This window comes from Habropoda laboriosa, unplaced genomic scaffold, assembly GCF_001263275.1.
Source record: "Habropoda laboriosa isolate 0110345459 unplaced genomic scaffold, ASM126327v1 scaffold102, whole genome shotgun sequence".
In the NCBI taxonomy this organism is placed as follows: Eukaryota; Metazoa; Arthropoda; class Insecta; order Hymenoptera; family Apidae; genus Habropoda; species Habropoda laboriosa.
In genome coordinates this window covers 2061682-2089126 of record NW_017100262.1, presented here as the reverse complement: position 1 = coordinate 2089126, position 27445 = coordinate 2061682, and the positions used below count along the sequence as shown (strand labels likewise).

General features: G+C 43.5%; 1 protein-coding gene across 1 annotated transcript in view; it reads left to right on the top strand.

The window, feature by feature from the left end:
• LOC108572995 (dual specificity protein phosphatase 10) overlaps positions 1 to 27445 on the top strand; it is a 100911-nt gene that overhangs the window by 69332 nt on the left and 4134 nt on the right. The window contains exon 4 of the mRNA XM_017935342.1: positions 24322 to 24714. Coding sequence (XP_017790831.1) covers positions 24322 to 24714 — 393 coding nt within the window. The remainder of the gene's footprint in view (positions 1 to 24321; positions 24715 to 27445) is intronic.

Genomic DNA, 27445 nt, shown 5'->3' with positions numbered 1-27445 from the left:
GCGGCAGCAGCCTCTCTGCCAGGGTATTCAGGATCGCGGATCCTTCTTCTCTCCCCTCTTTACTTCTTGAGCAACGTCGACGTTTGGCTTCCTGCTGTCTTGGTTCGTTGAACACTTGTAAGATTTCAAGGAAGCTAATTGGAGGTGTCGAAGTTGAAGAATTTCATTGAAATCTCTCAATTTGTATATTAGAGTTTCTTGGTAAAATACACCGAGAAGAAAATCGACGGAATTAGTTGCAAAATGAGAACAGCAGAAGAACCGTGAAGATACAGGGTGAGCTTAAAGAGATATATACGAGCACACACTCGAGAGATAAAAAGAGGCTCTCTAATAACCACGTCGATAAATTGAAATGGAGCAGCATCTGAGGAGGAAGAGAAAGAACGTTTTGTGGCCGCAATCAGTTGTGTAACAGAAGCCTCGTTTAGATTTTCACATGAGCAGGCATAACGAGGCTGACCTCTACCATTGTGGGCAGAGATTTTACGACGGAATCGAGATCCACGGCGATCGTTGCCTCTCGTTCGAGCAATCAGTTCTTACGAGCCGAGGAGGTTACTTAACCACCACGCGTAAATTGCCACGGTTCTCACTTTGGGCGTTACTTTACGCCTCTCTACCTTTAAATGCCCCGCGTTTTAACGACTGCTTTATTTCATTTGCGGATAAATAGCGGCTCGTCGTTTCGATCGTATCGTTTTCCACGCCGCTTAAACGACTTTGAAAATTCCCATTTGCCGCGGTGAACGCGCCGCTTCCAATGGAATATCGCCAATTGAAACGGTGCAACTGCACCTTTCGTCCAATCTTAACTGCATCGCTCTTCGAACAAGTAGATTTTACCCTACGCTAAGTGGAAGAAAAAAATTGCAATGAATTTAATTATTACGTTTATCGGTTTTCTTTCTTCTCCCTCTTTGTGGTTGAATGGCGACATTGAAAGAGCGGTAACCATCCAGTCGCGTGTTGTTTAGAAATCGTCGCCTCGATTGCTACACTCAACGATGCAACACGCCGTGTCCTTACGTAGGCCGAGATTTTACGATCGATTCGAGTTTCTCGCGAGTGTCTCCCATCCGCCTTAACGTCTTTAATTTTATACACGCGATTCGAGTCTCCGTCTTGACAACGCGAGCTGTCCGCGAATGAAAATTCTTCCGAAATTATCGTTCCTAGGAATTATCTCAGTTATTACACTGTACCAGCAGCCTTAGCCGTGCATGTCTACCGATTCCCGTTCGATCACTGAAGTCAAGATGCACTGGGCGGCGTTCCGTAAGAAGATGGGTGACCGCTCCACATCCGTCTCTGGAAAAACCGTGCTGCTGGTTTTATCCGGCTGAAATTTCACACAGACGTTAGTTCCATCCTTACTAACGTCTAGAAATTGAAAAAGTCCAACAGCAAAAATCCTTACCGCCAAGTTTGGGGTTCAAGCACGGTCGGGCGTCCTCGCTCATTCTCCGGTTTGTTCTTCGGTTGGTGGTTTCGATGGAAAGTAGAAACCCGGTCTGAAAGAGGTATAAGCTGTAAAGTTGAGGTACTCTGAGTCCTAAGGACGACCAACACTAGTTGTTATTACACTCTGAAATTGGACGTTCGGTCGAAACGAATCTAAATATTCGAAGAATTCTACAACTTTCGAAGTACCTGTCTTTCTCGTTTTTCCCCGCACGATCTATTTATAACATTTGCATCTTAATAAGATTGACGAAACCTAAAACGGGATTTTACGAGCGAACAGACGCGGCAGGATAGCTGGCGACAATGATTGCACTCGCCAAGGACAGGTGAAAGGAATAGATAAACGCGTACTTTGGTCTTTGCAAAATTGCAGTACGCGGTATACAAATCGAGAAGTCTAATTTTATCTCTCTCTCTCGATTGCTTCACACTATTGTCGAGGTAACCTACTGTTTCTTCTTCGCTGTAAAGAAAAGGATTTACCTGAAAATGTAAGATTCACGTGTAAGAATGAAAATTTCGTCTAATTGATCGAAGATCGAGCCCTTTCTCAACTTGTACACCGTACAATCCCCGTAGATCGTACTTAGTCACGCCGTTTTACGACGCATTGTGCCGGGTAAACCGTTTAGTGCGTGAATAATAAACGCGTGGCGTAACGACGACGCCCTGAAGCGCGTCTCGGAATTAATCGCGATGCCCTACACCCCCGCGAGATTTACGTCGCGACGCAGAGGAAAACTCCTGACCTTTCCGCGTTGGCAATTTATCGCTGCTCATTTTACGAGTTGCGGTTCGTTTGCTCAAAACCGTGGCTCGTTATTACGGCGCTTCGGGGGGTTTAAGGAGAGTGTAGGTTACTGGGGGAATTTTTATCGCCCACCACTCGGTGAATTAGAGAATTTCTTTTGCCGTGATATGCCGTGAAAAATGATGGGCATTCTGCTGCAGTGAAGTGGGACATTCTTCGGTTTTATATTCTGGCACGTCGGGGAAGAATTTTCATTGTAGAATAATAGATAATACAGTGCTAGATCGTGGGATATTTGAGGTTATCGGTGCAATGGCGACCTAACCTCAAAAGTTCGTTTTTTGTTAAAATACTTTTTGAAGCGTCTGTTTTTAGATGCATATGAAAAAAAGCATTATCATCTGTAACTTTCCGATTTTATTTCCCTCCTTAGATACGAATTCAATTTTCTAATTACGTTTCGCTTATATGAAAATTCGTTTCTGGAAAGTCGCTAATTGGTCATTTCGACGAGGCTGGTAGTTCTAGGGTTAAAAGTATCTTTTCTGTGGAAGGTGTAGGACCACTACAAAATTAACGTTCCAAAATATTTTACAATGCTGTTTTTATGATTACTGTTTTTTTTTTTTGTTACAAAGATTGAATTTTTATACATGAGACTGAAAGTTTGTTAAATTAATAATATTACAACGTTTGATTATCATAAAAAAAATAAAAATAAAAAAATGAAGAAGATAATAGTTTTTAATTATTGTTCCTGTTGAGGTAAAACATGTTTGATTACATTTATGTATATTTCTGTTTTGTAGATAGATGAATTAAGCTAGAATTTACAACCTGATTAAATAATCTCTAATAAATACGCATCAATGTATCAATAAATAGATTGCTCAAATTGTCTATACTTAACTGATAATTTGAAAACCCAACAATTTTGGCAATTATTTGCAAAAGACACCTTTTGGTCGAAATAGGTGTAGACAAAATCGTGGTAGAAATAGTGTTAACCCACTATAAAATTCAAATTTCGCCATATACGAGATAGTTTACGCAGAAACATGAATTCACCCAAAATTGAGTTAGAGTTAAGTCACCAGTGACCAATATTTCCAATATTCCTCTTTCATACGAATCATCAGTATTCCTCCTATTCCCCGAATTACCATAAAACAACAATAACCCAACATCCTCAAAAAAAAAAAAAAAAAAAGGAACAAGCTTAAGACAGTACCAGCAGAAAACTTCATCACGTTAATCATTTATTTCTCTACTTCGCGGACGCACCTCTCGTTTCCACCGTTCTACATCTCGAACTAAATCGCATTTCTCTGAAAGCAATGCTCGAACACCGTGTTCACCGGGTTCTCCGTATTCGAAATCGGCGACATCGATTGTGTCGCGGTGCATGCGGGTACACGGCCGAGAGGAAGGCGATCCGCAAATAAGCGAGAGAGCCGCGCAGGTAGCAATCAGTTGCGCGCGCGGGTGCGAGCTCGCCATAAATCAACCTTCAAGTCCCAACAGACTTCCGTGAAGTCGTTGAACGACAACGAACCGCCTTGTACACCTCTCTCTCTATCTAGGGAATTTCAGGGCGTAATTGGGACCGTCCTCTGTGACGATAAGCGTGAGCCAACGAAACCCACGGCAGCTGCGGTATTAATAAGAATTTGAGGACGAGATAAAGTTTGAAAGGTCGTTTTACGGGCTATCGGGAACAGGATAACGAGAGGGATTCCGTGGAATCAACGTAGATAGCGTTCCTGGAACATAGGGGACCCACTGTCACTGTTAAAAAAGAAACCAGGAAAAGGCGATCCTCGCCGACGCAGTCGTGTATCGAAAGGGGAGAGAGGGGAACTTTTACGGGATGTGTTTCGCTCTGTTTTCCTCGGTAGCTTTGCTCTCGAGTTAGAACACGCCGCCATGTTGGATTCACGAAGGTGTAGAAGGAACTTAAGTGAGTCACTGTATGAAATCGACAGAAAGCTAATTGAAAGTACAAGTAATACGCTTCGCGATGACGTTGGAGAGCGTGGCTGAAATTAATGTAAATTGACGCGATTAGTTTGCTGGTAAGTTGCTCGGAAATATTGATTGCGGCTGAACAACTATGGCGGCCTTCCATGCGGGTGTACGCTTCATAAGCTGGTTAAATAAAAGAGGGTGCACACGTTATTGACTCCGGAACTGTTAATTAAAATGCGCTCGTGACAATTCACGATTTATTCCTCTTTTGTATCTTTGTTTTCGTTCGTTCGTTCGTTTTTTTTTTTTTTTTTGTGTAATCGAGCTTATGTAAAGAGTAAGTAAGAGTGTGGCTCAGCTGATAAAACAGAGAGATGTGCGGTAGAAATTTTTATTCGTGAGTCATCCTATAGAATTCACGTTTGCTTTCGTTTGTTCGATGGGACAAAAGCACAAGCGGCCAACACCAGATCAATTATGCAATCGAGATTCAGTGGATGTCACACCAGTGACTCAAATACACCGCCATAAATAGCGTGTCGTAATTGACAGCCGACGACGCGTGTTTCTCTCGCCTTCGGTGTCAGAGCCTGCGGAGGCTAATGCAAATTTCGATGTTTCGTTTCGCGGAGATGTTTGTCTAATTAGTCACGGTGAAAAGAGAAGCTTGTGATTCTCTAACGAAAGAGAGCGTAGTTAGGTTAGTTGAAAATCCCCTAGGTACTGCGCGTCGATTCTTCGATATTAGTCACTTGTTTGTGAACAGTTGCCTCACCGTTCCACGTGAGATACAAACACAGACGGCGAGAGGAAGAACGCCGCAACTTCCCGACGAAGTTTCAAAAATCGAGGCAAATATAACGTGATTCACACGAAAGCTCGTCTATTGTCAGCTCGGTTTGTCGATAACTTTCCCACGTGGGAGATGAAATCGACGGTTAATCGAAAGTTGAACAGACGAACGAAAATAGTACCTAATCCAATTTTACGCCACGCTTCGACGTCCCTTTGGATACTTAGTTATTTCGCTCACGGACGGTGACTCACTTCCCGCGAATAAAGCCAACGAACGGTTAAATAAACAAGTAAATGTTCGAACGACGCAATTTCGAAGGAAACAACAAGTTACCATTACGTAAAATTGTGGAAGGCCTCGTTCACCTGCGGTCTTTTTGCGATCCAATAGAGTCCTCGAACTCGGCGTTCTCGGGAGAGAGAAAATCGACGCAATTCGAATCTTCCCGATGCAAGGTATGTGAAGTGAAAAATATGTGTACTCGATATTCTCAGTGAAGAAACGATGTGAACTCGATCTGCTCCAGATTTGAAATTAATCGCGAATTTGAAATGAAATCGAGTAGGCCTATTCCATGAAATCCCATAATTCCAGAAATCACGAATTTTCCATTCAAAATAAAAACCAAGTCTGCCCATTCCATAAAATCCCACAATTCCACAATTCCATAATTCTACAATTCCATAATTCTGCAATTCCACAATTCCATAATTCTGCAATTCCACAATTCCATAATTCTACAATTCCACAATTCCATAAAATTCCAGAATTCCACAATTCCAGAGTTCTACAATTCCAGAGTTCTACAATTCCACAATTCCAGAGTTCTACAATTCCACAATTCCATAAAATTCCATAGGCCACAAATCCCTAAAATCACCGTTCTCAAGAGACAAAATTCACTCTTCTGTCATCAAATCACTCTACAAAATTTCCCAGTGTAAAATTAATCGAGTGAAAATTCCCCAAAATCCCAAAAGTTCCTCCACTAAATATTCTCACTAAAAAAAAAAAAAAAAATTCTCAACAGACCCAAACTCGATCGATCACAAATTTTCCACAAGTCTCCGTACAAAAAAATTGCTCGAGACTCAAGTCACCGGTTCGTAGTAAATACGGATTCTCAGGTATCGCGAGGCTAGAGGACGCTAATGAAATCAGGGTCGCGGGGTTATTAGCGCGAAATGAATCAGAGTCGGTGCGTGCACGCGGAAAGAATGCGGGAACGTCGACGGAGGCATCGTGGCCGTCCTTCGAAAACGTAGCCGTTTCCTACTACGATCCACTGGCTGTGCTGACTCACACCGCCGGCATGATTCCGTGGGCTATTCGTGGCACGAGCGCAGACGGCATGGACCACTCGAATAAATCACCAAATCCGCCTGCTCCCGGGTCCCCCCCCATTTGCCCCTTCGCTGCTTCTCAATCCTGTCATTGATCCGCGGCCGATTATGCGATCCGACGATTCATGAATTTAGCGTACTCTTTTCTTTTTTTTTTTTGGGACCACTTTTTCAACGGGGCCACTGAAATTTCATTTCAGACGGACCTTCAGCTCTTTGTCGCACGGTTTTTGTACTTTTCACTTCTTGTTTTTTCGAGGAAGTTTGAATGGGAAGGTAGAAAGAGGATCTTGGAATTTTCGGTAAAAGTTTTAAGTGTTTATTTCTTTTCGTTTCGATAGTTAGTCATTTGTGAAAATTGACGAATTCTTTCTCGATTTGTAAGATGTAAACAAAGATCGGTGTATTGAGTTGAGTCATAAGTAACGTCGTTTTTTCTACGTATTACTTTCACACTGCATTGTCACTTGTACAATGTGCATGTTGATCTATCTGAATACTAATTCGCTGTTTATGTAAGGATATTGTTAGCCTTTTTTTTTTTAATGTCTTGCTGGGTATTTGTCTGAGGTGAAAATTAGTGTTTCTGGAAGAGCTTCTGTTACATGAATTTTGGAGAATTTTCAATTTGAAGTAACTTTTTTGCACAATTTTCAGCTTGGAGTTAATTTTTATGGACGATCTTAGACAACTTTACATGAATTTTGGACATTTCCAATTTGGAGTTAACTTTTTTAGACAATCTTTGACAACTTTACATGAATTTTGGACATTTCCAATTTGGAGTTAACTTTTTTAGACAATCTTTGACAACTTTACATGAATTTTGGACATTTTCAAATTGGAGTTAATTTCTTTTATCGATGTTTGACGAATTTGCATGAATTTTGGACATTTTCAAATTGGCGTTAATTTCTTTTATCGATCTTTGACGACTTTGCATGAATTTTAGACATTTCCAATTTGGAGTTAACTTTTTTAGACAATCTTTGACAACTTTACATGAATTTTGGACATTTCCAATTTGGAGTTAATTTTTTTTAACAATCTTTGACGACTTTGCATGAATTTTGGACATTTCCAATTTGGAGTTAACTTTTTTAGACAATCTTTGACAACTTTACATGAATTTTGGACATTTTCAAATTGGAGTTAATTTCTTTTATCGATCTTTGACAACTTTGCATGAATTTTGGACATTTCCAAGTTGGAGTTAACTTTTTTAGACAATCTTTGACAAACAATCTTTGATAATTTCACCTGAATTGGAAACTATTTGGAAATTATTTGGTCAATTTTGGACGACTTTCAGTCGTTCAAGAATCAATTAAACAAGATCCCACCAACTACACCTCTTTCTCCCTCTCTCTCTCTCTCTCTCAACGCGATAAACACTTTTTCTGCAATGAATGAAGAACTACGTCGCCACGTTATCGAACGCACTATCGAGCCTTACGTGCACTCCGATTCCCAGAAATTCAGCAAGATTTTCCCGGAGCATCATCACGCTCGCCTTATCGTTCTCTCGTTATCTCTCCTTTTTTCTTTTTATCGACATGCCTCGACCTATTCTTATCGAGTCGCGAGTTCGTTCTTTTTCCTTCTTTTTTCTCTTTTTTCCAGTGGAAATCGTGGTGACTAAACAGTCTTGTATCGGACTTGCCTCGGTGCCACCTGAACGATAAGCGTGCTGATAAACGTGCCGATAATCGACCGGTGAACACCCGAAAACCGGGGGAATACTAATTTTCCCTCCTGCATTTTGCCACACACGATCGCGTTCCCCTCGAGAAATACGTTTCAAACGATTCCTCGATTCTTTTCTAATTTATCGACATTTTACAACAGGTAGTTGTCCGTTTATTTTTATTCGCCGTTTTGCACGCGGAAGCAATGGTTATTCGTGCATTCGTGGTAAAATCGAAGGGAGCTTGAATGAAAATATAAAGAGGTTCTCGTTGCCACGTCATGAAGTAAGTAGGTGGTGTTCTTGTTACCGATCGATAATGTTTATTGGACGAACATGAGTAACAATAGCGTGCAGCGTTTCTTACGTGGAAGTTTTGTCTGGAGGATGTACAGTACGTATATACCTGTGGTTAAATTTAACACGACGACTACTGCAACGCGTACTTTTATCACTTGTGAGCTTTATTCCGAGGTGAATAAAATGCTTGAAAGTGAGGGAAAAGGAATTGAAGGTTCATTAGACTGTCGTTTCAGTTTCAAGGGAAGAAGGAGGCTTAGATGAAGTGCACGGGAAACGAAATTTCATTCTGACGAGGAAGGAAAAGAGTAAAAAATTGTAACAATCGTCTGAAGATTTAGATGAAATGCATAGGAATCGAAAATTTGCGATAGGAAAGGAAAAGACTCAGGTGAGATACATAAAAATCCAAAGTTCATTGTGACGAGGAAGCAGAAGGAATGAAAAATCCGCGAAGCAATCGTCTGAAATTCAGAGAAAGGGAAGAGATTTATATGAAAGGCATAAAAATCAAAAATTTGTCACAGGTACTCTAAATAGAAATGAAAATTTCATCGAGACGATGAAGAAATGGAATGGAAATTTCATTGCAACAGAGAAGAAAAAGGCAAAGGTCGAAATTTCACAAGACAAGAAAGTCTCATCTGAAATACACACGAACCAAAGGTTCGTTAAACACTCGTCTCACTTTCAATCACCCTGTGCAGAGCACTTTATCGATACTCTCGTGCCGAAAAGGGTGCGGTAATCACGATGCACGCGGGGCACACACGACATAGAAATCAGTGCAGGAATCGTAGCAAAGGGTTTCCCGAAAAAAACTGACATCTCGAGGGGAAACGGAGTGTCGTTGAGAAAATTGCTGGACTGACTCACGGCTCGCTGCCAGCTCATACTCCTTCTCTTCTAGCTCCCTCGTTGTCCCTCGTCATTTTCACCCCTCCTCGAGTTCTTTATCCGGCCGTTTCGACGATCCTGCGATCAGCTCTCCGAAACGAATTCAATCTCCCTCCTCTGTACCTATATGTGAAAGAAACTCGGTGGAAAGTGGCCGAAGGGAGGAAGGATGGAGTTAATATCGAACACGTTGTCGCCACCCTATCCTCTTGCCGATAATTTTCAGCCTAATCGAGATTAAAACGGTGTCCCAAATCGTCTGTTCTTTTCAAAGGGTTGATCGATTCGTCACCGATTTCAACGTGCCTTCGATATTAATTTCGCACGATCGATGAGTGTGTGTAAAAGAGAGGGAGAGAGATAGGTGTTTTTTTTAATATTTTCACGACGTGTGGAACGTGTGTGTCGTTCTCAAGGGAATACAGCGACTGATCGGTTCGTTGTTCCGACACGTATGATCCACCGAGTGACTCACTTATTGCGTGAACGGTTTGTGCAACACGTTCCAATAAGGTTTTACGAATTGTTTGCTAATTAAACATAGCTATCTTTCAGTTTGAATGTACTAGATGAGGTCTATCTTTCTAGGTGGATTTTACAACTCGAGTCGATCTCCTTGAGTCTTTTAAACTCTCCTTTTTTTAACGTGTTTTTGCTAGTCTCAGGGTACAATTCTTTCGAAAAATTTAGCATTGGATTGGCGAATTCTCTTAACACGTTGACTGCCAACCACGAGTTATCTCGTGTTTACAGTAGGGGGAGACCCCATAACGCCGGACGGCACCTAATATCGGACATTAGTTATATCTGCAATTATTGAAACGCTACCGAGCCGCTATTCAGCGTATCTCCTAGAGGAGACAAAGTTTCCTACGGGTTTCAGTCGCGTGTGCACAGGTAGAGAGATTTATTTAAGGAAAACCTTAAGCGTCCGGCGCTAGGGGAACTCCCCCTATAGCTTTTCGGTGCCCACCACGAGTTAACACGTTGTGAACGCGTAGGAATTCTGTGGGATGGGCGTCTGTTAAAGGTTCATTACTACCAAAAAGGCGTCGTAAAAAGGATTTACTTGTTATTTTTTACAAGATTATCAAAATATGAAATAATGAAAGTGAACAAGACAACAAGAGCAAATTTTAATTATACGCTTTGAAACACTGTTCTACGCATAATGTTGGCGTCTAGAACAGATTTCTTGGGCTTGGCAGTCAACGTGTTGAACGTGTTTTATTTTCTTTGGCGCGGAAGGACGTCGTAACGCTTTGAAAATCGCAGTCCAAGTGAAAGTGGGAAACCCGTAAAGGCACGACAGAAAGTCTGCTGTCCACTTAAGGGGGTCTTCTAGTGTGACGGTTTCAAAAAATCGATTTCTATTTTTTTGCATATGGGGAGTTCACCCTTGTTGGCAAATCATGGGCCTTTCACCCCCTAGAGCCGCTGTCCTAGGCCCTCGTGCGTTGGCAGAGGGGGAGAGACGGTCCCAAACGGGGGTGTCAGCCCCGCGTGGCGATCTTGCCGAAACGTCCACTTTACGGGTTTGTGGCATTTTTACCGTTACTGAGCGCGCACAGGCAAGTACCGGCTTACCATGTGGCCCGCAGAAGTGGAGAATTTCCGCGGCCATCAGGTAACAAGCCGGATTTGCCCTCTGGCTTGAATAGGCTATTGTTATCAAAAAACTTGTAGAAAAACTTCTCAAAAGTACCCCTGTTGGTTAAACATACACAATAAATAAACTAAACTAAATTTTCAAAAAATAGGAGAAAAGAAACTCGTGGAATCTTTCCAAATCAGTTCCTCAACCTTCCCCAAATTCAGTTAAAATTTTGTTCAAACGCAGTTATACATTTCTGCAATCCTCGAATACACAATAAATAAACTAAACTAAATTAAAAAAAAAAAAAAAAAAAAAAACAGGAAAAGAATCTTTCCAAATCAAAAGTTCCTCAAACTTCCCCAAATTCGAAGGATCCACGAGACTTCCCACAGACCTCCCTCCCAGCCATCTCGACCATGGAACATTACGCATGCCTGTCGCGTGTTTCTCGTTAAGTGATTCACCCGTGCCGGAATCCTTCGTGACGCGTTTCACGCGCGTGTTCCTGCGCCCGCGAATTTCCGCCAGCGTGTGGACGTTGGCAGGTGGTTGGATCCCTTCTAGTACCGTCGACCGCGTTAAACCGCCAGATTACGCTTGTCCCGTCCCACTGTTTTCCCTCTCGCTCGCAGACCGAACGGTCTCGGTGTTGTGTAGTTAGGGGCGACGTGGGGTGGACCTCGCGCCGTTCACTCGGCGAGAACAGCGCTCACCCCTTCGATCCTGTGGAATTAACGGTGGATATCTCGAGGACACGGTGTAAACGACACCTGTGGCTAGAGGGAGAGCCACCCTCGGGCTGTTTGCAGCGACAGCTCGAAGGGTGTCGTGATTTGTTTTTGCTCCGGGGTGATTTCTCAGTTATTCGAAACGTAAAGCAGCTTTGTGACGAGTCTTATTTTGCGGGTTGATTGGGTCGAGTGGCAGAGGCTCGAGTTAAGTTTTTCGGGAAATGTGGAGAGAGGAGGAAACAGGGAACGGTGTGAAGCACTGAGTTTTTAATCGTTTTATTTATTGAGTAATAATTTGAGAAATATGGAGGAGCTTGATATCAACTGCTATTTTAGAAATTTGTTTCTTATTATTTTGTGTATCGACGAGAGAATTTTTTGATCGATTTTTTATATTAGCTATTTGAATTTCATGGTATTTTTGTAAGTGTTGGTTCGGTAATATTACTATTAATTCACAGTTTAATTTTGAAGCTTCTTTATTAGAGAGACCAGTAGAGTATTGAAAAATTCTCAGTCGTTTCGTATTAACTTAAAGTTCGCTGAATTCTTGTTAAGAATCGTTCGATTCTCCGACTAAGTCCGGCATTCAAACGATGCAATATTAAATTTATCGGAGTGCTTAAAATTTCTCAGTTCGTCGATGCATCATGCTTTATCGACTGATTTACATTTCCCCGAAGTGCATCACGCTTGAAAATATCCCGCGGAGCGTATCTCGCAAAGTGTGAAAGAAATCTGTGGAGAGCTTGCGTAATTCGAAGGGAGTACCGATGTCGGTGTTCTTAATTAAAAGAAGACTCTCGGCTCCAGTGATCGCCCGGCGAGAGATGAAAGTGAAATGGAACAGTCCGCGAGTCCAGTTGTTCGTGACTCAGCCCGTCGAGAAGTACTCATTTCCCATTTTCCTCGCGCGCCGCCACTGAGTCACAATATTGAACGAAGATTAATCGGAGATTAATGGACGATCTATATTATCGGGGGCGTTGCGTACAAGCAATTTTTATCGCGGAATAATAAGGTAATCGTGCCTCGTGTCGCGACTTTATTATTTCCAACGGGGGAAAGGAAAAAACGACGACCGTGACTAACGCTTTATCTAACGTGGAGAAATATCGGCGCTTAGACTTTCCATTGATAGCGGAGTCTTGATATAAAATTCCATTGAAACGTGTATTTGTTCCGTGATCGATCGGACGTGCAATAAAGTAAACGATGCAATGATAATATTCCAGAGAGGGGAGAAATAAGATGCATGTATCTACCGTGAGTCGAAAGATTCAGGTCACTGTGGATTTTTCGGGAAAAGGTGAGAAATTTCGGAAAATTTGATTGTGGGCCGAAAATTCCAGATTACCGGGCATCGCGAGTTACGCGTGGAATTTCTGGGAAAGGGGTAGGAATTTTGGAGAATTTAAATCTCTGCGATATTAATCGCGAATCCGTGAAAAATTGATTGTGAACCAAAAGTTTGAGACCACTGCGAATTTTCCGGAAAAGGTTAGAAATTTTGGAGAATTTAAATCTCTGCGATATTAATCGCGAATCTGTGAAAAATTGATTGTGAACCAAAAGTTTAAAACCACTATGAATTTTCCGGAAAAAGGACAGAAATTCCAGAAAATTTAAATCCCTGCGACATTAATCTCAAATCAGTGAAAAATTGCGAACCAAAAGTTCGAGGCCCCTGTGAATATCCAAAAAAAAAGGTTACAAAATTTTTAATCCCTTACGTTAAATCCGAAATCCCTGATCACACACATTCGATATCGAAACTGTTAACCAGCGATGTGCATGCAAATTTCAATTTTCTCGCGTTCTCCCAACCTTTGACTAATATGTTTATTAATAACTGGACGGTAGTTAGAATCAGTCTAGTTAAAAATAACACATGTGTACGAGGTAAAGAACATAAAGTGTGATTAAGAACATCTCTTTGACGCGAAACAGAACGGCTGCGGTGTGCCAACCAGTTACGAGTTTATTGTCGCGACTGTCATAAAGTTCGGTAGACAGATTTAGGTACATAGTAACCGTGTGTAAACGAAACTATTAATCGTCCGTGAGAAAAAGAAAAGAACTATCGTCGCAGAGGCAGATAGAGATGGGTAATTGACGTTCTGGCAAGCTTTTCTCGTCCCCCCAACAGAAGATTCCAACATTCTTCTACGTCTGATGATATGTAAAACAGCGGTGAATCACATAGTGTCCTCGTGATTGGAAAAGTTAGAGATGCAGTCGAGGTGTATCCTTGACGATATATTTGCCGTTCAGTTTCTATGTCCTCTCCGCGAAAAATGTACACTGAACCGACGTTTCCGTTAGATTAGCTAATCGCCGTGACTCGCGTGTCAATAAAATCGAACGAGTTGCGTGTCGATATCGTCTTCGGTTGATTAGTTTCCTCAGAACTTGAGATTTCTGCTTTTGCAACGTATCTAGCGTAAGTAGAGAAAAGTAGTCGAGGCGAAGTATCGTCAGTACTTGATATTATTGTTGTATTATTCCGAGAAAATTATAGTTTAAAGTGTGGAACTTTAATTGACACGTGTTCTGCTACGAGGAAAACACGGGGATCTGAAAGAATTTCGAAATGAAGTTGAGAAGGCGCTGTAAATATCGATGGTATTCTTTGTCAGCTAGTGCAAAGGAAAATTTCAGTATTTTATTTCATTTATGTTAACTAAAAGAAAGCTCCAAAAAAGCTAAAGGCGTCTTTTAAATCCCAAAATTTGCAACAGAAAAAATACGAAAATATAGATTGCTTAATTTCCTAAGAAGAAAAGTATTTCGATTGCGATCGATTTGAAACGGATAAAATATATCTGCGTAAAAAATGAGATCACCATCTGTCAACTTTAAAGAAATCGTCCCTGAGGAGATTGAAGTATCTCTCGCCGTGGTTGCGATCGTAGATCATTTCTAAATAAAGACACAAATGAAATATATGAATTCTTAAAGGAACAAGTAAATAAGAAGCATGTTTACACCTAGTCACAATCAACCTGTTTTACGCAACTAACAGTGTCATCCTTGACTGCAGCGTGGGACGGACGTTGTCGCGAAACATGGCCGATGATCGATGGCATTTCCGCGAACTGGACCGCGCGCGGATTGCCGTTTTCTTACGTAAAAAAAAAAAAAAACTCGCATAAATTCCCCTGTCTGAATCACGAAGGAGTTGACTAGAGGCTCTCGAAAGCTGGTAAACAAAAGCGCGCGTGGATCGCCGGCGTAATTCAGGGTCGTTGAGAGTACTGGCTAGGCGCTCCGGCGGCCTGGCGTGTGACTCATAGCTTAACCACATCGAGCATCGATATCAACTTTTGCGTCTCGATAGCGGGAACCGTTCTACGCCGCGGACGAGGCCTTCTGGTCGCGGCGATTTCGGTAAAAAAAGTGACGTGCATCGAGTATCGTCAGCCTTCTCCGTCATTTTTTATAACTCTGAATCACTGGGAATTATCGCGAATTTTTGCCGATTGGATTTATCCTATTTTCGAGCCTTCGAGACGGTAGCTGGAGTTTGTGAATCATAGACGTTGAGTATCGTGGACTTGTTATCTGAAGCTTTCGGACTTTGGTTGAGTTCGTGAGTTATGCATTGCAAAGTTTTCGAGCCTTTGAGATAGCAAAGTTTGTGAGTCGTAGACGTTGAGTATCGTGAACTTGTTATCTGATGCTTTCGGACTTCAGTTGAGTTCGTGAGTTATGCATTGCAAAGTTTTCGAGCCTTTGAGATAGTAAAGTTTGTAAGCTTTCGGACTTCAGTTGAGTTCGTGAGTTATGCATTGCAAAGTTTTCGAGCCTTTGAGATAGCTAAGTTTATGAGTCGTAGACGTTGAGTATCGTGAACTTGTTGTTATCTGAATCTTTCGGACTTTGGTTGAGTTCGTGAGTTATGCATTGCAAAATTTTCGAGCCTTCGAGATAGCTAAGTTTGTGAGTCGTAGACGTTGAGTATCGTGGACTTGTTATCTGAATCTTTCGGACTTCAGTTGAGTTCGTGAGTTATGCATGGCAAAGTTTTCGAGCCTTCGAGATAGCTAAGTTTGTGAGTCGTAGACGTTGAGTATCGTGAACTTGTTGTTATCTGAATCTTTCGGACTTTAGCTGAGTTCGTGAGTTATGCATTGCAAAGTTTTCGAGCCTTTGAGATAGTAAAGTTTGTGAATCGTAGACGTTGAGTATCGTGGACTTGTTATCTGAATGTTTCGGACTTTGGTTGAGTTCGTGAGTTATGCATTGCAAAGTTTTCGAGCCTTCGAGATAGCTAAGTTTGTGAGTCGTAGACGTTGAGTATCGTGGACTTGTTATCTGAATCTTTCGGACTTTGGTTGAGTTCGTGAGTTATGCATGGCAAAGTTTTCGAGCCTTCGAGATAGCTAAGTTTGTGAGTCGTAGACGTTGAGTATCGTGAACTTGTTGTTATCTGAAGCTTTCGGACTTTGGTTGAGTTCGTGAGTTATGCATTGCAAAGTTTTCAAGCCTTCGAGATAGCTAAGTTTGTGAGTCGTAGATGTTGAGTTTCGTGGACTTGTTATCTGAATCTTTCATACTTTATGGAGTTCTTCAGTTATGGATATTGAGTGTCGGACTTTGGTTGAGTTCGTGAGTTATGCATGGCAAAGTTTTCGAGCCTTCGAGATAGCTAAGTTTATGAGTCGTAGACGTTGAGTTTCGTGGACTTGTTATCTGAATCTTTCAGACTTTATGGAGTTCTTCAGTTATGGATATTGAGTGTCGATGATTAGTTGGTCCATTGCAAAGTTTGTGAATGATAGATATTGAGTATCGTTGACTTGTTGATCAATTATGTCTGGATCTTTCAGACTTTATGGCGTCCGTAAGTTACGGATATTGAGTGTCAATGATTAGTTGGTCCATTGCAAAGTTTTCGAGTCTTTGAGACAGCAATTAAGTTTGTGAATGATAGATGTTGAGTACCCTTCTAATTGAAACTTCTTTAACTTCGCAAAATGAACCCTTTAATAACCCCGCTAAAATGAACTTCAAATTCACAAAAAATTGGTAACAGATTCAGTACTGACACAGATTGATCTGTAAAGTATGTCCCAGAAAATTCAGTCAATTTTACCTGAAAAAAATGGTTACCTAAGAGCGCCGCAAACACTTGGAATCAGTGCTCCACGCGAAAAGTTTCCATCGGTGTTTACCGGAGGATGCATCATCCCTATTTAGCCGGATCGCGGGCATTATCGATGAACTTTATTCCCAATAGGCCAAGCGCCACGGTGAATCATGGCGGATCGCCTGTATATCTCTCGCGTCTGTTTACCATTTGATTCACGTCGGGGCGAATACCTCGATCTCGTTCACAAGTGATTCGTTCCCGATCGACGATGAAATCGGCGAGGAATGCGCGCAATAAACACACCCACGGTGATTAATGGTGGTTATTAACGATTCATCGTACGTTTTCGTTCGCTCATTGTTACGTCGCAATAGGGATGAAACGCTTTATTCAAATTACCACGTTTCAACTATAATCGAACACCTCTTCGAACGTTCTTTTTCTCTGGACGCAATCGAAATACCAGAATTACTCGCTTCGAAGTAAAGTTGTCACGCTGTTTACAGAAGAAGAAGAAACACGTTGCGTTGTTACAAAAAATTATGACCAATATAGATCGCTAGGCGTCGTCACACAATGACTCACTCGATACAGTTTTGATTAGATCTCATCTGAAGGTCACACAGTTGCGGCCATTAAAAAGAAGAAAAAAAGAAAGAAACGTAGATCCTAAAGATAGAACCCACACAAATGTATAACGCAGTTGATCAAAGTGAAACGACGAAGATGAAAGGCAACCCTTTCTACATGGAATTGTACAGATAATCTCGTCTCGTCGTGAAAATGCGTCAGCCTGACATACACGCATCATCCTCGTTTCTTCTCGTAGACCATCTAAATCATAGATCTCGTTCAAAGTCCCCCGCTCCTCTGTTATCCGGAGGAATTTTTCAAAGAGGGATCATCTCGACTGTTTCCAGTGACTAACCCCCTATCAACTCCGCTGACTAATTCCTCCGGAGTCTTCTAAACGAATTCCCGTGTCGTTCTCCTGTGAAAACGTTGCAACCTGTAACGTCGTTTCGCGCAGAATTTCGGATCGTCATCGAACAATGACATCACCGGTCCGGAATAGAAGGAAGGCAACAGCACCTGCTCGATCTTAACTACGATCGTTTCGTTGCACCGTTTACGGCCTTCGCGGAGACGTTTTCGCTAAACGTTAGTCATATTAGCCTTGAAGGGATTTCCATCCCGCGTGGACAATTGAATCACTCTCGTTCCAGGAGCGACGTGCTCGCGGTTCTCGACCGCGAGAAAAATGACTCGGAATCGCGATAATTGCCGGTGATTTCAACGCCCGATCAGGAAGCTTCGTAACCGTTTGGGTAACTTTGGATCTTCTGCGGTTCGAAGTTATTGCTCAACCCTTTCCTGATACGTGGCACGTGATCGAACAAAGATTGATCTCAATTTTAATATTGTATCACAGACACGGTGATCGGTGTGTAAACAAGAAATTCTTAGAAAACTATGAATTCAGGTAGGAAAAGTTGAATTTGCATTTTATAATACCTAAGGCAATAAATTTGTCTCTACCGTGAAATTTATTCTAAGGTAAACGATTAAATTCCTCCGCAATAAAATGTTTTTAATACCAAGAAGCCATTACCGTACGTCGTGTCGAACGCTTCCTCGTAGAGTGACTGCATCCGACCGAGCATCCCGATAAATCACCATTCTAGAGATGATCTCGCCTAATTTGCGGTGTCGGGTTTTCCAAAATCCGATGACCGTGCTCGAGCATCCTGCAGAACAGGAAAATCCTGTCCTCGCTCTCTGCCTCCGAGTGCATCGTAACAAGGATGCAAGAGAGACCGCAGAAAGGACGAGGAAGTCGTTCGAAAACCTCGATCCAGATGCAGAAGAAATCTCGGTTAGGCGGACTTTTATCGCGTTGGAAATTCTAATCTGTCGTTTCAGTTTCCTATCCCCCGATCACACAGAATCCAACGGCAGGACACCGGCTCGGAGATTGTTAAATCCGGGGGGATAGGTTGTATTCGACGGGTGTATTTATAAACGACGTTTCCGGGTTTTTGGCGCGGCGAGACGGTCGCGACACACCGTTTCGTCTCTCTCTCTCTCCCCGCGTCGCGAGCAACAGAATTTCATAAGTGCATACTAAGTAAAGAGGCACGATAAGTGGTAAAATTAGAACCGGGAGAGTTTTCTGGGCGAAATTGTGTAACACCGGTCCGCCGTGTGCGTGTACACCCAGCCGAGGAGAGTGCAGATCCCGTGAATCATTGTGTGTTCGGAGAGACGCATAATACCTCGATTTATTTTTGCTCCGCGGCAAAAGTCAACCTTTGATCTTTTGTCCCGCGACCGGTGGGCCCCTCTACTTCCGCGCGACGATTCGCTCGACTTTCTTCCACTGTCTAATACACCCTTTGCCGCAACTATAAATAAACGCGTGAGACGAAAATTGGAAATTCGCCTCTCGTACGACGAAAACGCGTGGCTCTCGTGATTATACGGAAGGGTACCGGCGCGTTTTTCGTACGGAGTCGAAAGAAAATCATTACAAAGGCAAATCCGTGAATCATGGCGCCAGTTGTTGGCGAGTCGTCGCGCGGTAATTCAATTATAATCAATTCTATTCTTCGTCGTTCCCTTTTCGTTCTTTATTCTATTCTGAAAGGGAAACCAGATTCCGAGACCTATAACCTTAATGTTGAGAAAAGAAAAGGCGCCGATACTTCTCCCTCCCCTCTTGAAGGGATACGGAATAATTTGTTCACCCCAGCGATGACCCCAGCCAGGTGAAACTTAACGGACGATTTCTATGTGTTTTATTGTACAGATCTGTCGAATCGTAATTTTCGAAATTTTCCATAGCGAACCATAACCCCAACCGATTTATCGACGCTTGGACAATTAAGTCGCGTTACGTTATGTATTTACAAGCGAGCCGCGCGACAAGGTCGTCATAGGACGCCGCGGAGCGTTGCGTGCCGCTACGACGAAATGCACGAAGCCCCGCGAAACTAGGAAGAACGTGGAAAGGGACGAAGCGAGGCCGTACGCCGCGCGCCAGAGAAGGACGAACGCACGGTACACAGACAACGCTCGTATTCGAGAACGCTCGTATTCGAGTACGTTCGTGAGCCTTCGTCCGCGAATCGCGTACGTCACAGCGGGGCCGGCCAATAGCCGTCGAGCCGGATGACTCATCCAGTCGAGCCTCATGTAAACTCTCTCGTGCCGCTTAGCCAGCAGTCTCCCGCCAACAAGCAAAAGGGCAAGCGCCGCTTTTGCCACGTATCTATCCCTGTTTCGCCGTGAACGCGTAAACACACGCTTGTTCTCGCGGTTTGTGCCGTGTGGTCTTGCTCATTTTTACACAGGATCGAAACGTTCCGAGTATCGCGAGGGACAACTATCAGACGATCGACGTGCGTCGTACGAGAAACATTCTCGTAATCGCGTGGTTTGCGTAACCGCGAACACCGAAACTTCAGTTTCGCCAGTGTGTTCGCAGCGAGAGGCCAGCAAGAAAAGGGATTCGTTTGGGTTTTGTTCGGCTGAACTGGGTGTGTATGTGTCAAATGGTGAGGTGAGAGCCGTCCAAGGGAATCGTGGAGGGAATCTCGCGCAGCTCGAATATGAGAATCAAGAAGGAAGCACCGTGCCTCGTGCTGAGGCTAGTCCCTCTGGAGAATCTCGAGCCGTGGGGTAAGAGTCGATCTTACACGTTTGTCTCTCAATGTTTTCGTTAATGTGAGTCATTCCGTGGCTGGACGCCGCGCGTCTCAACACTACAGAGATCGGTCTCTGGTTCGTTAGTTTCGTCATGGCTGGACCCGATGTCCGTTCTCGTTTTTATTCCACCGGTGAACCGTGGTGATCTTTGTTTTTCAACCGAAACAACAAATTCTATTCTTGTTCTCCGTTGGAACGGTTAGAATTCAGCTGGAAAAGGTAATACCAACGTCGCGAGAGAGATCAGTAATATATGCTGGAGAACTTATTTTTTATTTATATGTAGCCTTCGCGAATTTCTCGTACGAGGCTTTCGAGTCGAAAGGAAAATAAATAGTAAATCGGTGCATCGTTGTTTTAACATTACACGACTGACAGCATCCCATATTTTCTTCTTTTCGAAAACGAGTATCCGGTTGTCTGAATCGTGTCACGAAGCAATTTGTTTATCCGCATCGGTATTTACACCCCTGTTGGCCAGATGCCACTGGTGGCGCGGTTAATCACACCTTAACCAGTCGGTTACCTATGTTCCATTTAGCCGTGTAATTCTCGAACGTCAGTAGACAACTATGGTCAAAGGTATTTCTGAAACGTCCGCGGCAGCGGCGGGAGAATACGAAGTCGAACGTGGCACGCGGGTAAATACAATCTCTCTCTGCGCGGATGACTCAGGCCTCTGTATCTTAGATTTAGGCGTAATGTGTACCCGATGACTCGTTTCGTAGTAATCTGAGGAACGACGGAATCGTGGATTCCTCCGAGGCGTCGAAACGCGACTCCCATCGCCGGTAATCGGACGCACGTTTCTACGTTAAATCACATTTGCAGATAAGCCTTTACCTACTGTGAGAGAAAATTCCTTCCACGTCGATAAAACATTCCTTGGTAAACACCGAGAAAAAGAGCACTTTTTATTTGTCAACAAGTGGTACCAATCTCCGCGCAAGTGTATAGTCGATAAGTAAGACTAATGTCCCTCAACCTGTTAACCGTTTTCATTTCTCTCGAGCAGAAATGGAATCTCTTGGTACGCGGAATTCTCGGATAAATAATTGCTGTATTCAATTTACCGACTAGAAAGTGTAACGTAAGATGGAAAAGATCGGTGTCCCATAAAGTGTACATGGTGGACAGAGGCAGAGTGCACTCCGTCGTCGCGATGGAATGTGGGTCACTTCATTTAGGTCATTATAACAATCAACTTGTTAGCGAGGTTCATTGCTCTCGTTTCGCAGGTGTCACCAAAATGTCATTCCCCCCTCGTGATATATTTGTCTAAAACAGTCAGCACTTTCTGTCGAACTTACCCTTAACAGCTCCTCTCAATGCCCCCGTCCCATCAATCATCTACTTCTTCGACCATCGTTACCATCCACCAATTCCATAGAACATTAATTGGCAACAACTGTACAACGTTAATTGGTAGTAAACTGGTTCTTCCAAATGAACGACAGGTTAGACCATGCCCTCAAAGTAAGACCAGATATCCCGTACTAAAACGAGCAGCACGCGTCATCGTGTAAGATCAAGCGTGGTGTGTGCCAGCCGCGTTGGAAATCAGGCCAATGCCCTGCGAAGGAACACGCGTACCCCTTTTCTTAATAATTGCGACCTATTAAGCGTAATTACCGTTCGGTCGTCGCCAGGAGCGCGCGTACACGTATCGGGTATCGCGATGGTAAAACACGAGCCCGTGACGTCACACAGCCTATGTGTCACGTAGTGTGGTGTACGTTTTACCATGGCGTGCTGCGTCGCGATAGATCGCGTTCACAAAGTTGCGATTTCAGTCGAAACTAGTCTCGAACGTAGGATGTCTTTGCTTCGTACATCGATAGGCGGCGCAGTTGTGCCACTTCGTTCGTTATATGTGGATCATATAACAAGTTTTGCCGCGTTTGCATAGTCGCGACCGTCTACAAAGGAAAACCGTTACGTTCGACATAACCTACGATGGTAGTATTCCAGCGCCGTATAGTCCCATGGGGAGAAGAAACGTTGCTTCGAAAAAGAATCAACCGATCAACCATAAAGCATGTATGCTGTGAGTAAATACGAATGTGTGTACACGCGTGTCGTCGATACGTGTCCTCTTGCTCGTCGGACGACGCGTCCAACGCTATATTTACGATTTCCGGCAGTGTGAGCCTTAAGACTAGGTCACGGAATTGCATTACGCGTTTACTTATACGCCAGCCCGTGTCGAATAACGCTTACGAACCTTAATTCTCGTCTGCCTCATTTTAATCTCAAATCGAACCTTATATGCGACCGTCCACGAAAACACGTTACACTTCCGCTCGGCGACACCAGTCACCCGCCAAATTTCAATCACGCGACAACCAATTACAAACCTCGGCTTATCTAACGATCGAAAACGAGTAGTAACACCGAGTAAATGTGACGAAGGATAAAAATAACACGCGAATTGATCGAATCGAATCCGGAAGAAGGACCTTTCTACACCCCGGTCTCCCCTGATGAAAAGGAAGTTTCGTTGCGGAATAATCATCGGTCGCGACAACAGCAGCCGCCACACGGGGTTGGTGGCCGTGGCGGTGCGACGGCAGGGGGCGAAAAGAGTGACTCATCGTTGAGCCAGGCCAGGCCTTACGAGCTGCAGGTCAGGAGAGGAAGACAGTTTTAGCCCACATTTCTTCCTCTCCCCCCGTTCCTCGTTTTGCGGCCGGTGTTCCTTTATTTTTACCCAGCCCGTTTATTCGCGGTTCCTCGTTTCCTCTCTCGCTTCCTCTCCCGTTACCAGCCGCTTTTCCTCCTGCCTATTCCGCTTTCCAGACACGCGGCGTCCACGAGGAGACCAGATTCGACGACATGTTGGCCGTCTGATGGATTTTAGGGGCGTCATTCAGGGTTTCTAAAACGTGTATTAATAGACACAGTGACGAACAGCAGGTTAGAATAACGAAGAATATAAAGTAGAAAATTGACGTATTAACGGAAGGGTTAAAATAGGCTGAAATCGAATTTTTTCAAATCAGGATTTTTAACGACTTCCGGTATATTAAACGCTAAGAGCTTCACACCAACCCCTCTGCTTTGGGATCCACGTTTCTTAAGATTGGAAGACTTTCAAGTCTCCGAGATTCATAATGCAGCTTCGATAGGGCTTCCAGAACCACACATTCAGATTCACTCTCCCCACGGTTTTAAAAACTGTTTAAAATTTTTATCGAGTAAACCGTGGAATACTCGTGAGAGTTCCACGTCTGTTCTCAGGTACAACACCGCGGAAGTACGGTGAACCTGCTAGGCGGAAGGTTTATTAGCTCGTCGCGTTTCTCGAGAAATCAGCGTGTACACAATTCCAGGATACAATTCGGCGTACAGTTGAATCACTGCATTGTGTGCTCCACGTGAAACACGGAACCTCTGTTCCTTTCGCGGAACCGCCTCTTGTATTTACTTAATTCAAATAGAATTTTTTTATGCCTTTGGATTAAGTTAGGTTAGGTTGTTCGTATATATAGTTGGTACTGAATTATCTCCCAAGGCCAGTGGAGAACAGTTTTTCCACCTTTACTTTTAACACTAACCGTCAAATGACCAGTTTTAAAATTTGATATGTAATTTCTTTTTATTATTATCTAAAGGCTATTTTCTGCGTTGTTTCCTATGTATAAACTGAAGTTAAACATTGAGTTTGTTGCATTGGTACTTTAATAGATTAAAATTACAAAAAGAAGCATAGCAAATTGAAGAAACGTCAGTTAAATCACGACAAATTCCATCGATTCCATTTGTATCGGATTTACGTCATTCGAGCTCGAGTAAACTTTAGTGAAACGAATCACAGCACCACCTGCTCTCCCCTCGTTGTATCGGTATTTTGAAAATAACCCGATACTTCAGCTGAGACCAAGTTCCCACGCCTCTGACAGGCTTCTTCCACTCGACTTTTCGAAAAATCAGAACTGTTCCAGCCTCTAACGAACCCCTTCTTTCCCGATTTGCTTTCAGGTGGACACAAGGAGTTCCACAGGCGGCACAGAGACCTCTGCGAGGACACGCTACTACCAACAGTCGCAGCCGGTTCGTCAACGGTCGGCAGTTGTGCCAGTCCGGGACCAGGCTGTCCGGTATTGAGCCTTTCTGGACCACCAACTCCCCAACCCGCGGATATCGATAGTCATCCTGCATCTCGGGTTCTACCGTTCTTGTACCTCGGTAACGGCAGAGACGCGGCCGATTTGCAACTTCTTCGCGCGCTAGGCGCCACCAGGGTCCTAAACGTCACGTCACAGTTGCCTGGCTATCACGAGGAGAGGGGTATCACCTACAGGCAAATCCCTGCCTCGGATTCCGGCCATCAGAACCTTAAACAGTACTTCGAGGAGGCCTTCGACTTTATCGGTGAGTTTCCATTCTTGGTAGGATAATTTTAACGCGGTTGCACGCGAGAAAAATACTTCGCGTGATCGCTAGGCGTGGGGTAAAATTTTAGAAACCGTTATATAATGTCTTGTATGTTCAACAGAGGCATATAGTTCCATAATAGACCGCTAGGTGAATATTGCGACCAAATAGAGGCGGTAGAATTAAAAATGGCATAAAAAGACGAAGTTTTACGTGACAGGCGTGAAACGTGTTAAACGAAGTTTGACCACTTTTTTCACGACGTTATTATACACGATTTAACACGATTTATTAGTGAAACAAATCTCGATTTTTGACGGGAGATTTACTATTTACCTACCGTCGATAACGCGTCTAGTTTCGTCTCGATCGTGATTATCCCATCTATGTAGTAACCTCGTAACGAAGAAATGTCTTTAGATAATTCCAAGAGAGTTTTTTCCTCTCGATTGAGTCTCGTTGGTTTTCTAATGGATCGAAGATGCCTATTATAGTGGAAACGTTCGAAGTAAAGTCCTGTAGTCGAGAGTATAACGGTACCAGCGCCACCAAATGAAAATTCCTGAAGCACTCTGTATCGTGTGACCAGTATTTACAGGCAGCTTACGGTTGTAGAGAGATACTTCGATAAATTACATTTCCACGAGCAAACAGAACATCCTAGGAAATTATCAACCCGTTTTTCCTCGGAATCTTTGAACGCAGCGCAGAGTAGGTGAAATATTTCGATTCAAGTTTGTCGAATTAATGAAAACAAGCTTCTATTCATTAAACGAACAGAGAACGACATTCGAATAGGTGACGCACAACAGTTTTGCAACGCTGACATTGAACGAGAGTGCTCCATTGACCAGGCTCTCTCTCTTGAACCTGTTGCGTGCAATTCGACGAAAATACCAGGATCGACAGTTAGGGTAAATTGGTCTAATTGCATTGACGGTGCAAAATGTCGGGAGGTTAGGACGCGACATTCGAGGAGGCTGGTGTGTTTAATTCACCGTGAGAGAAGTGGGGGAGGGGGGGAGGGAGGGAGGGAACGTTCACAAAGAGATGTTGGCCTCTGTCGATGAGTAATTCTTTCGGCTGACTGGGTGTGTCCTCGGGCAATGATCGTCATTGCCGTTTGTTGAACACGCCAGTTCTGCTCGCGTTTCATGCTCTCGAAGCTCTCGAAACTTATTGTTCGATGTAGTAAGATCAGTCGCCATTATATTACCTGCATATACATATAGTCGTGGTGTTGGTCGGACCTTGACTTTTAATATTTCTCCTCAGATTTTTATTCCGAGAAACTATTAATTAGATTAGACGACGGATAGGATTATAATTAAAGGATAATAGCTTCTTCAATCTTGCTAGATTTTGCGTGTTCGGACAAAGATCGATGTTTTCAGAATTGATTATAGGTTTTTTTCCCGATGAATTACGGACTGCGTGCAAAAAAAGAAAGAAGGCACGGAGTCGTGAGAATCGACAGTTTAACACGTGAAAAAAATTAAGCGACGCGGCTGTACGGTGTTCCTGGACCCATGTGTGCCAAACAAGGTGCAGGAACTTCCTAACGGTCCGAATTTCAGGCGTCCTTTATTTCCCTCCATGGGAACCAAGGACTCCTCGATCCTTTTGTGAGAGAGAGAGAAAGAGAGAGAGAGAGTAGGGATACCGGTTAAAACTTTCCATCCTAACCTGACTACATACCCATTCCGGATCATGAAGCGAAACCCAACCGAAGAAAATATTACGCCACACATCCTTGTAACCCCCAATCAAATCATACAGCAAATTAAGGTTATGGTTACCCTAATGAAATTAGGACGTGCAAGAGGTCATAAAACGAGGCATTGTTTCGACTGTTCCCCTGCAATTATGACCACCGTTCCTTGTATACCTACTCCCATTACTCTCTAAATGCTTTTAAACATACCATTACCAACAATCGAATTGCATAGAAATTCTAACCTAACCTATTTTCCAAAAATTACAGTTAAAATCTTCCATCTTTGAAAATTCACTTTAAAAAGGCGTTTCTTTTAACAAATTGCAATTAGCGCTATCTCGGTGTTACAAGTAGAACGCAGTTTCGAAAATTCAACGGGAAAAGGGTTGGAAACGTCGCTTTGTTTGTCCTGCGCACCAAGCAAAGAGGCGTCTTAACGGTCAACGCACCAAGGTGCCCTTCATTTCACGCAACAGTCCCTACGGTGTTGGTCGGTTGGCCAGGTACAGCATTCCACCAGTTGCACATTCGGTAGGGCCCTCCTGTGTACGCGCGCGCGTGCGCCTCTATACACAGGGATGCACACAGGCGCACGTGTGATCGGCTCACGTTACACACACACACACGTTCACGCGGGGAGAGCAGAATGCGGTGCAATAAACACACGAGAGGCCGACACTGGGGCACCATGAAGGGGATTCACGGGTGTGCGCATTCGTTGGTGCGCTCGTTCGCTCGCCCAGTGACTCATGGTTTCATGAATGGAAGCCTTTCGTCTTCTAGTCCTCGCACGGTGAATGGTCCACCGGAAACGGCTGGTTACACCCTGTTTCCGTTATACCAAACTGCGCTGCGCTGATGAGGGAAAAACGAGCGAGCGAGCGTGCCGCTGATGACGAGCTGTGCGTTGTTCGACATTTGGCGTTATATACCGTTTTGTGTTGGGGCTTAGGGATCTGTGGTGATTGCAGGTCGATATTATAGGTGCAGTTAACGCAAAGATTAATACTT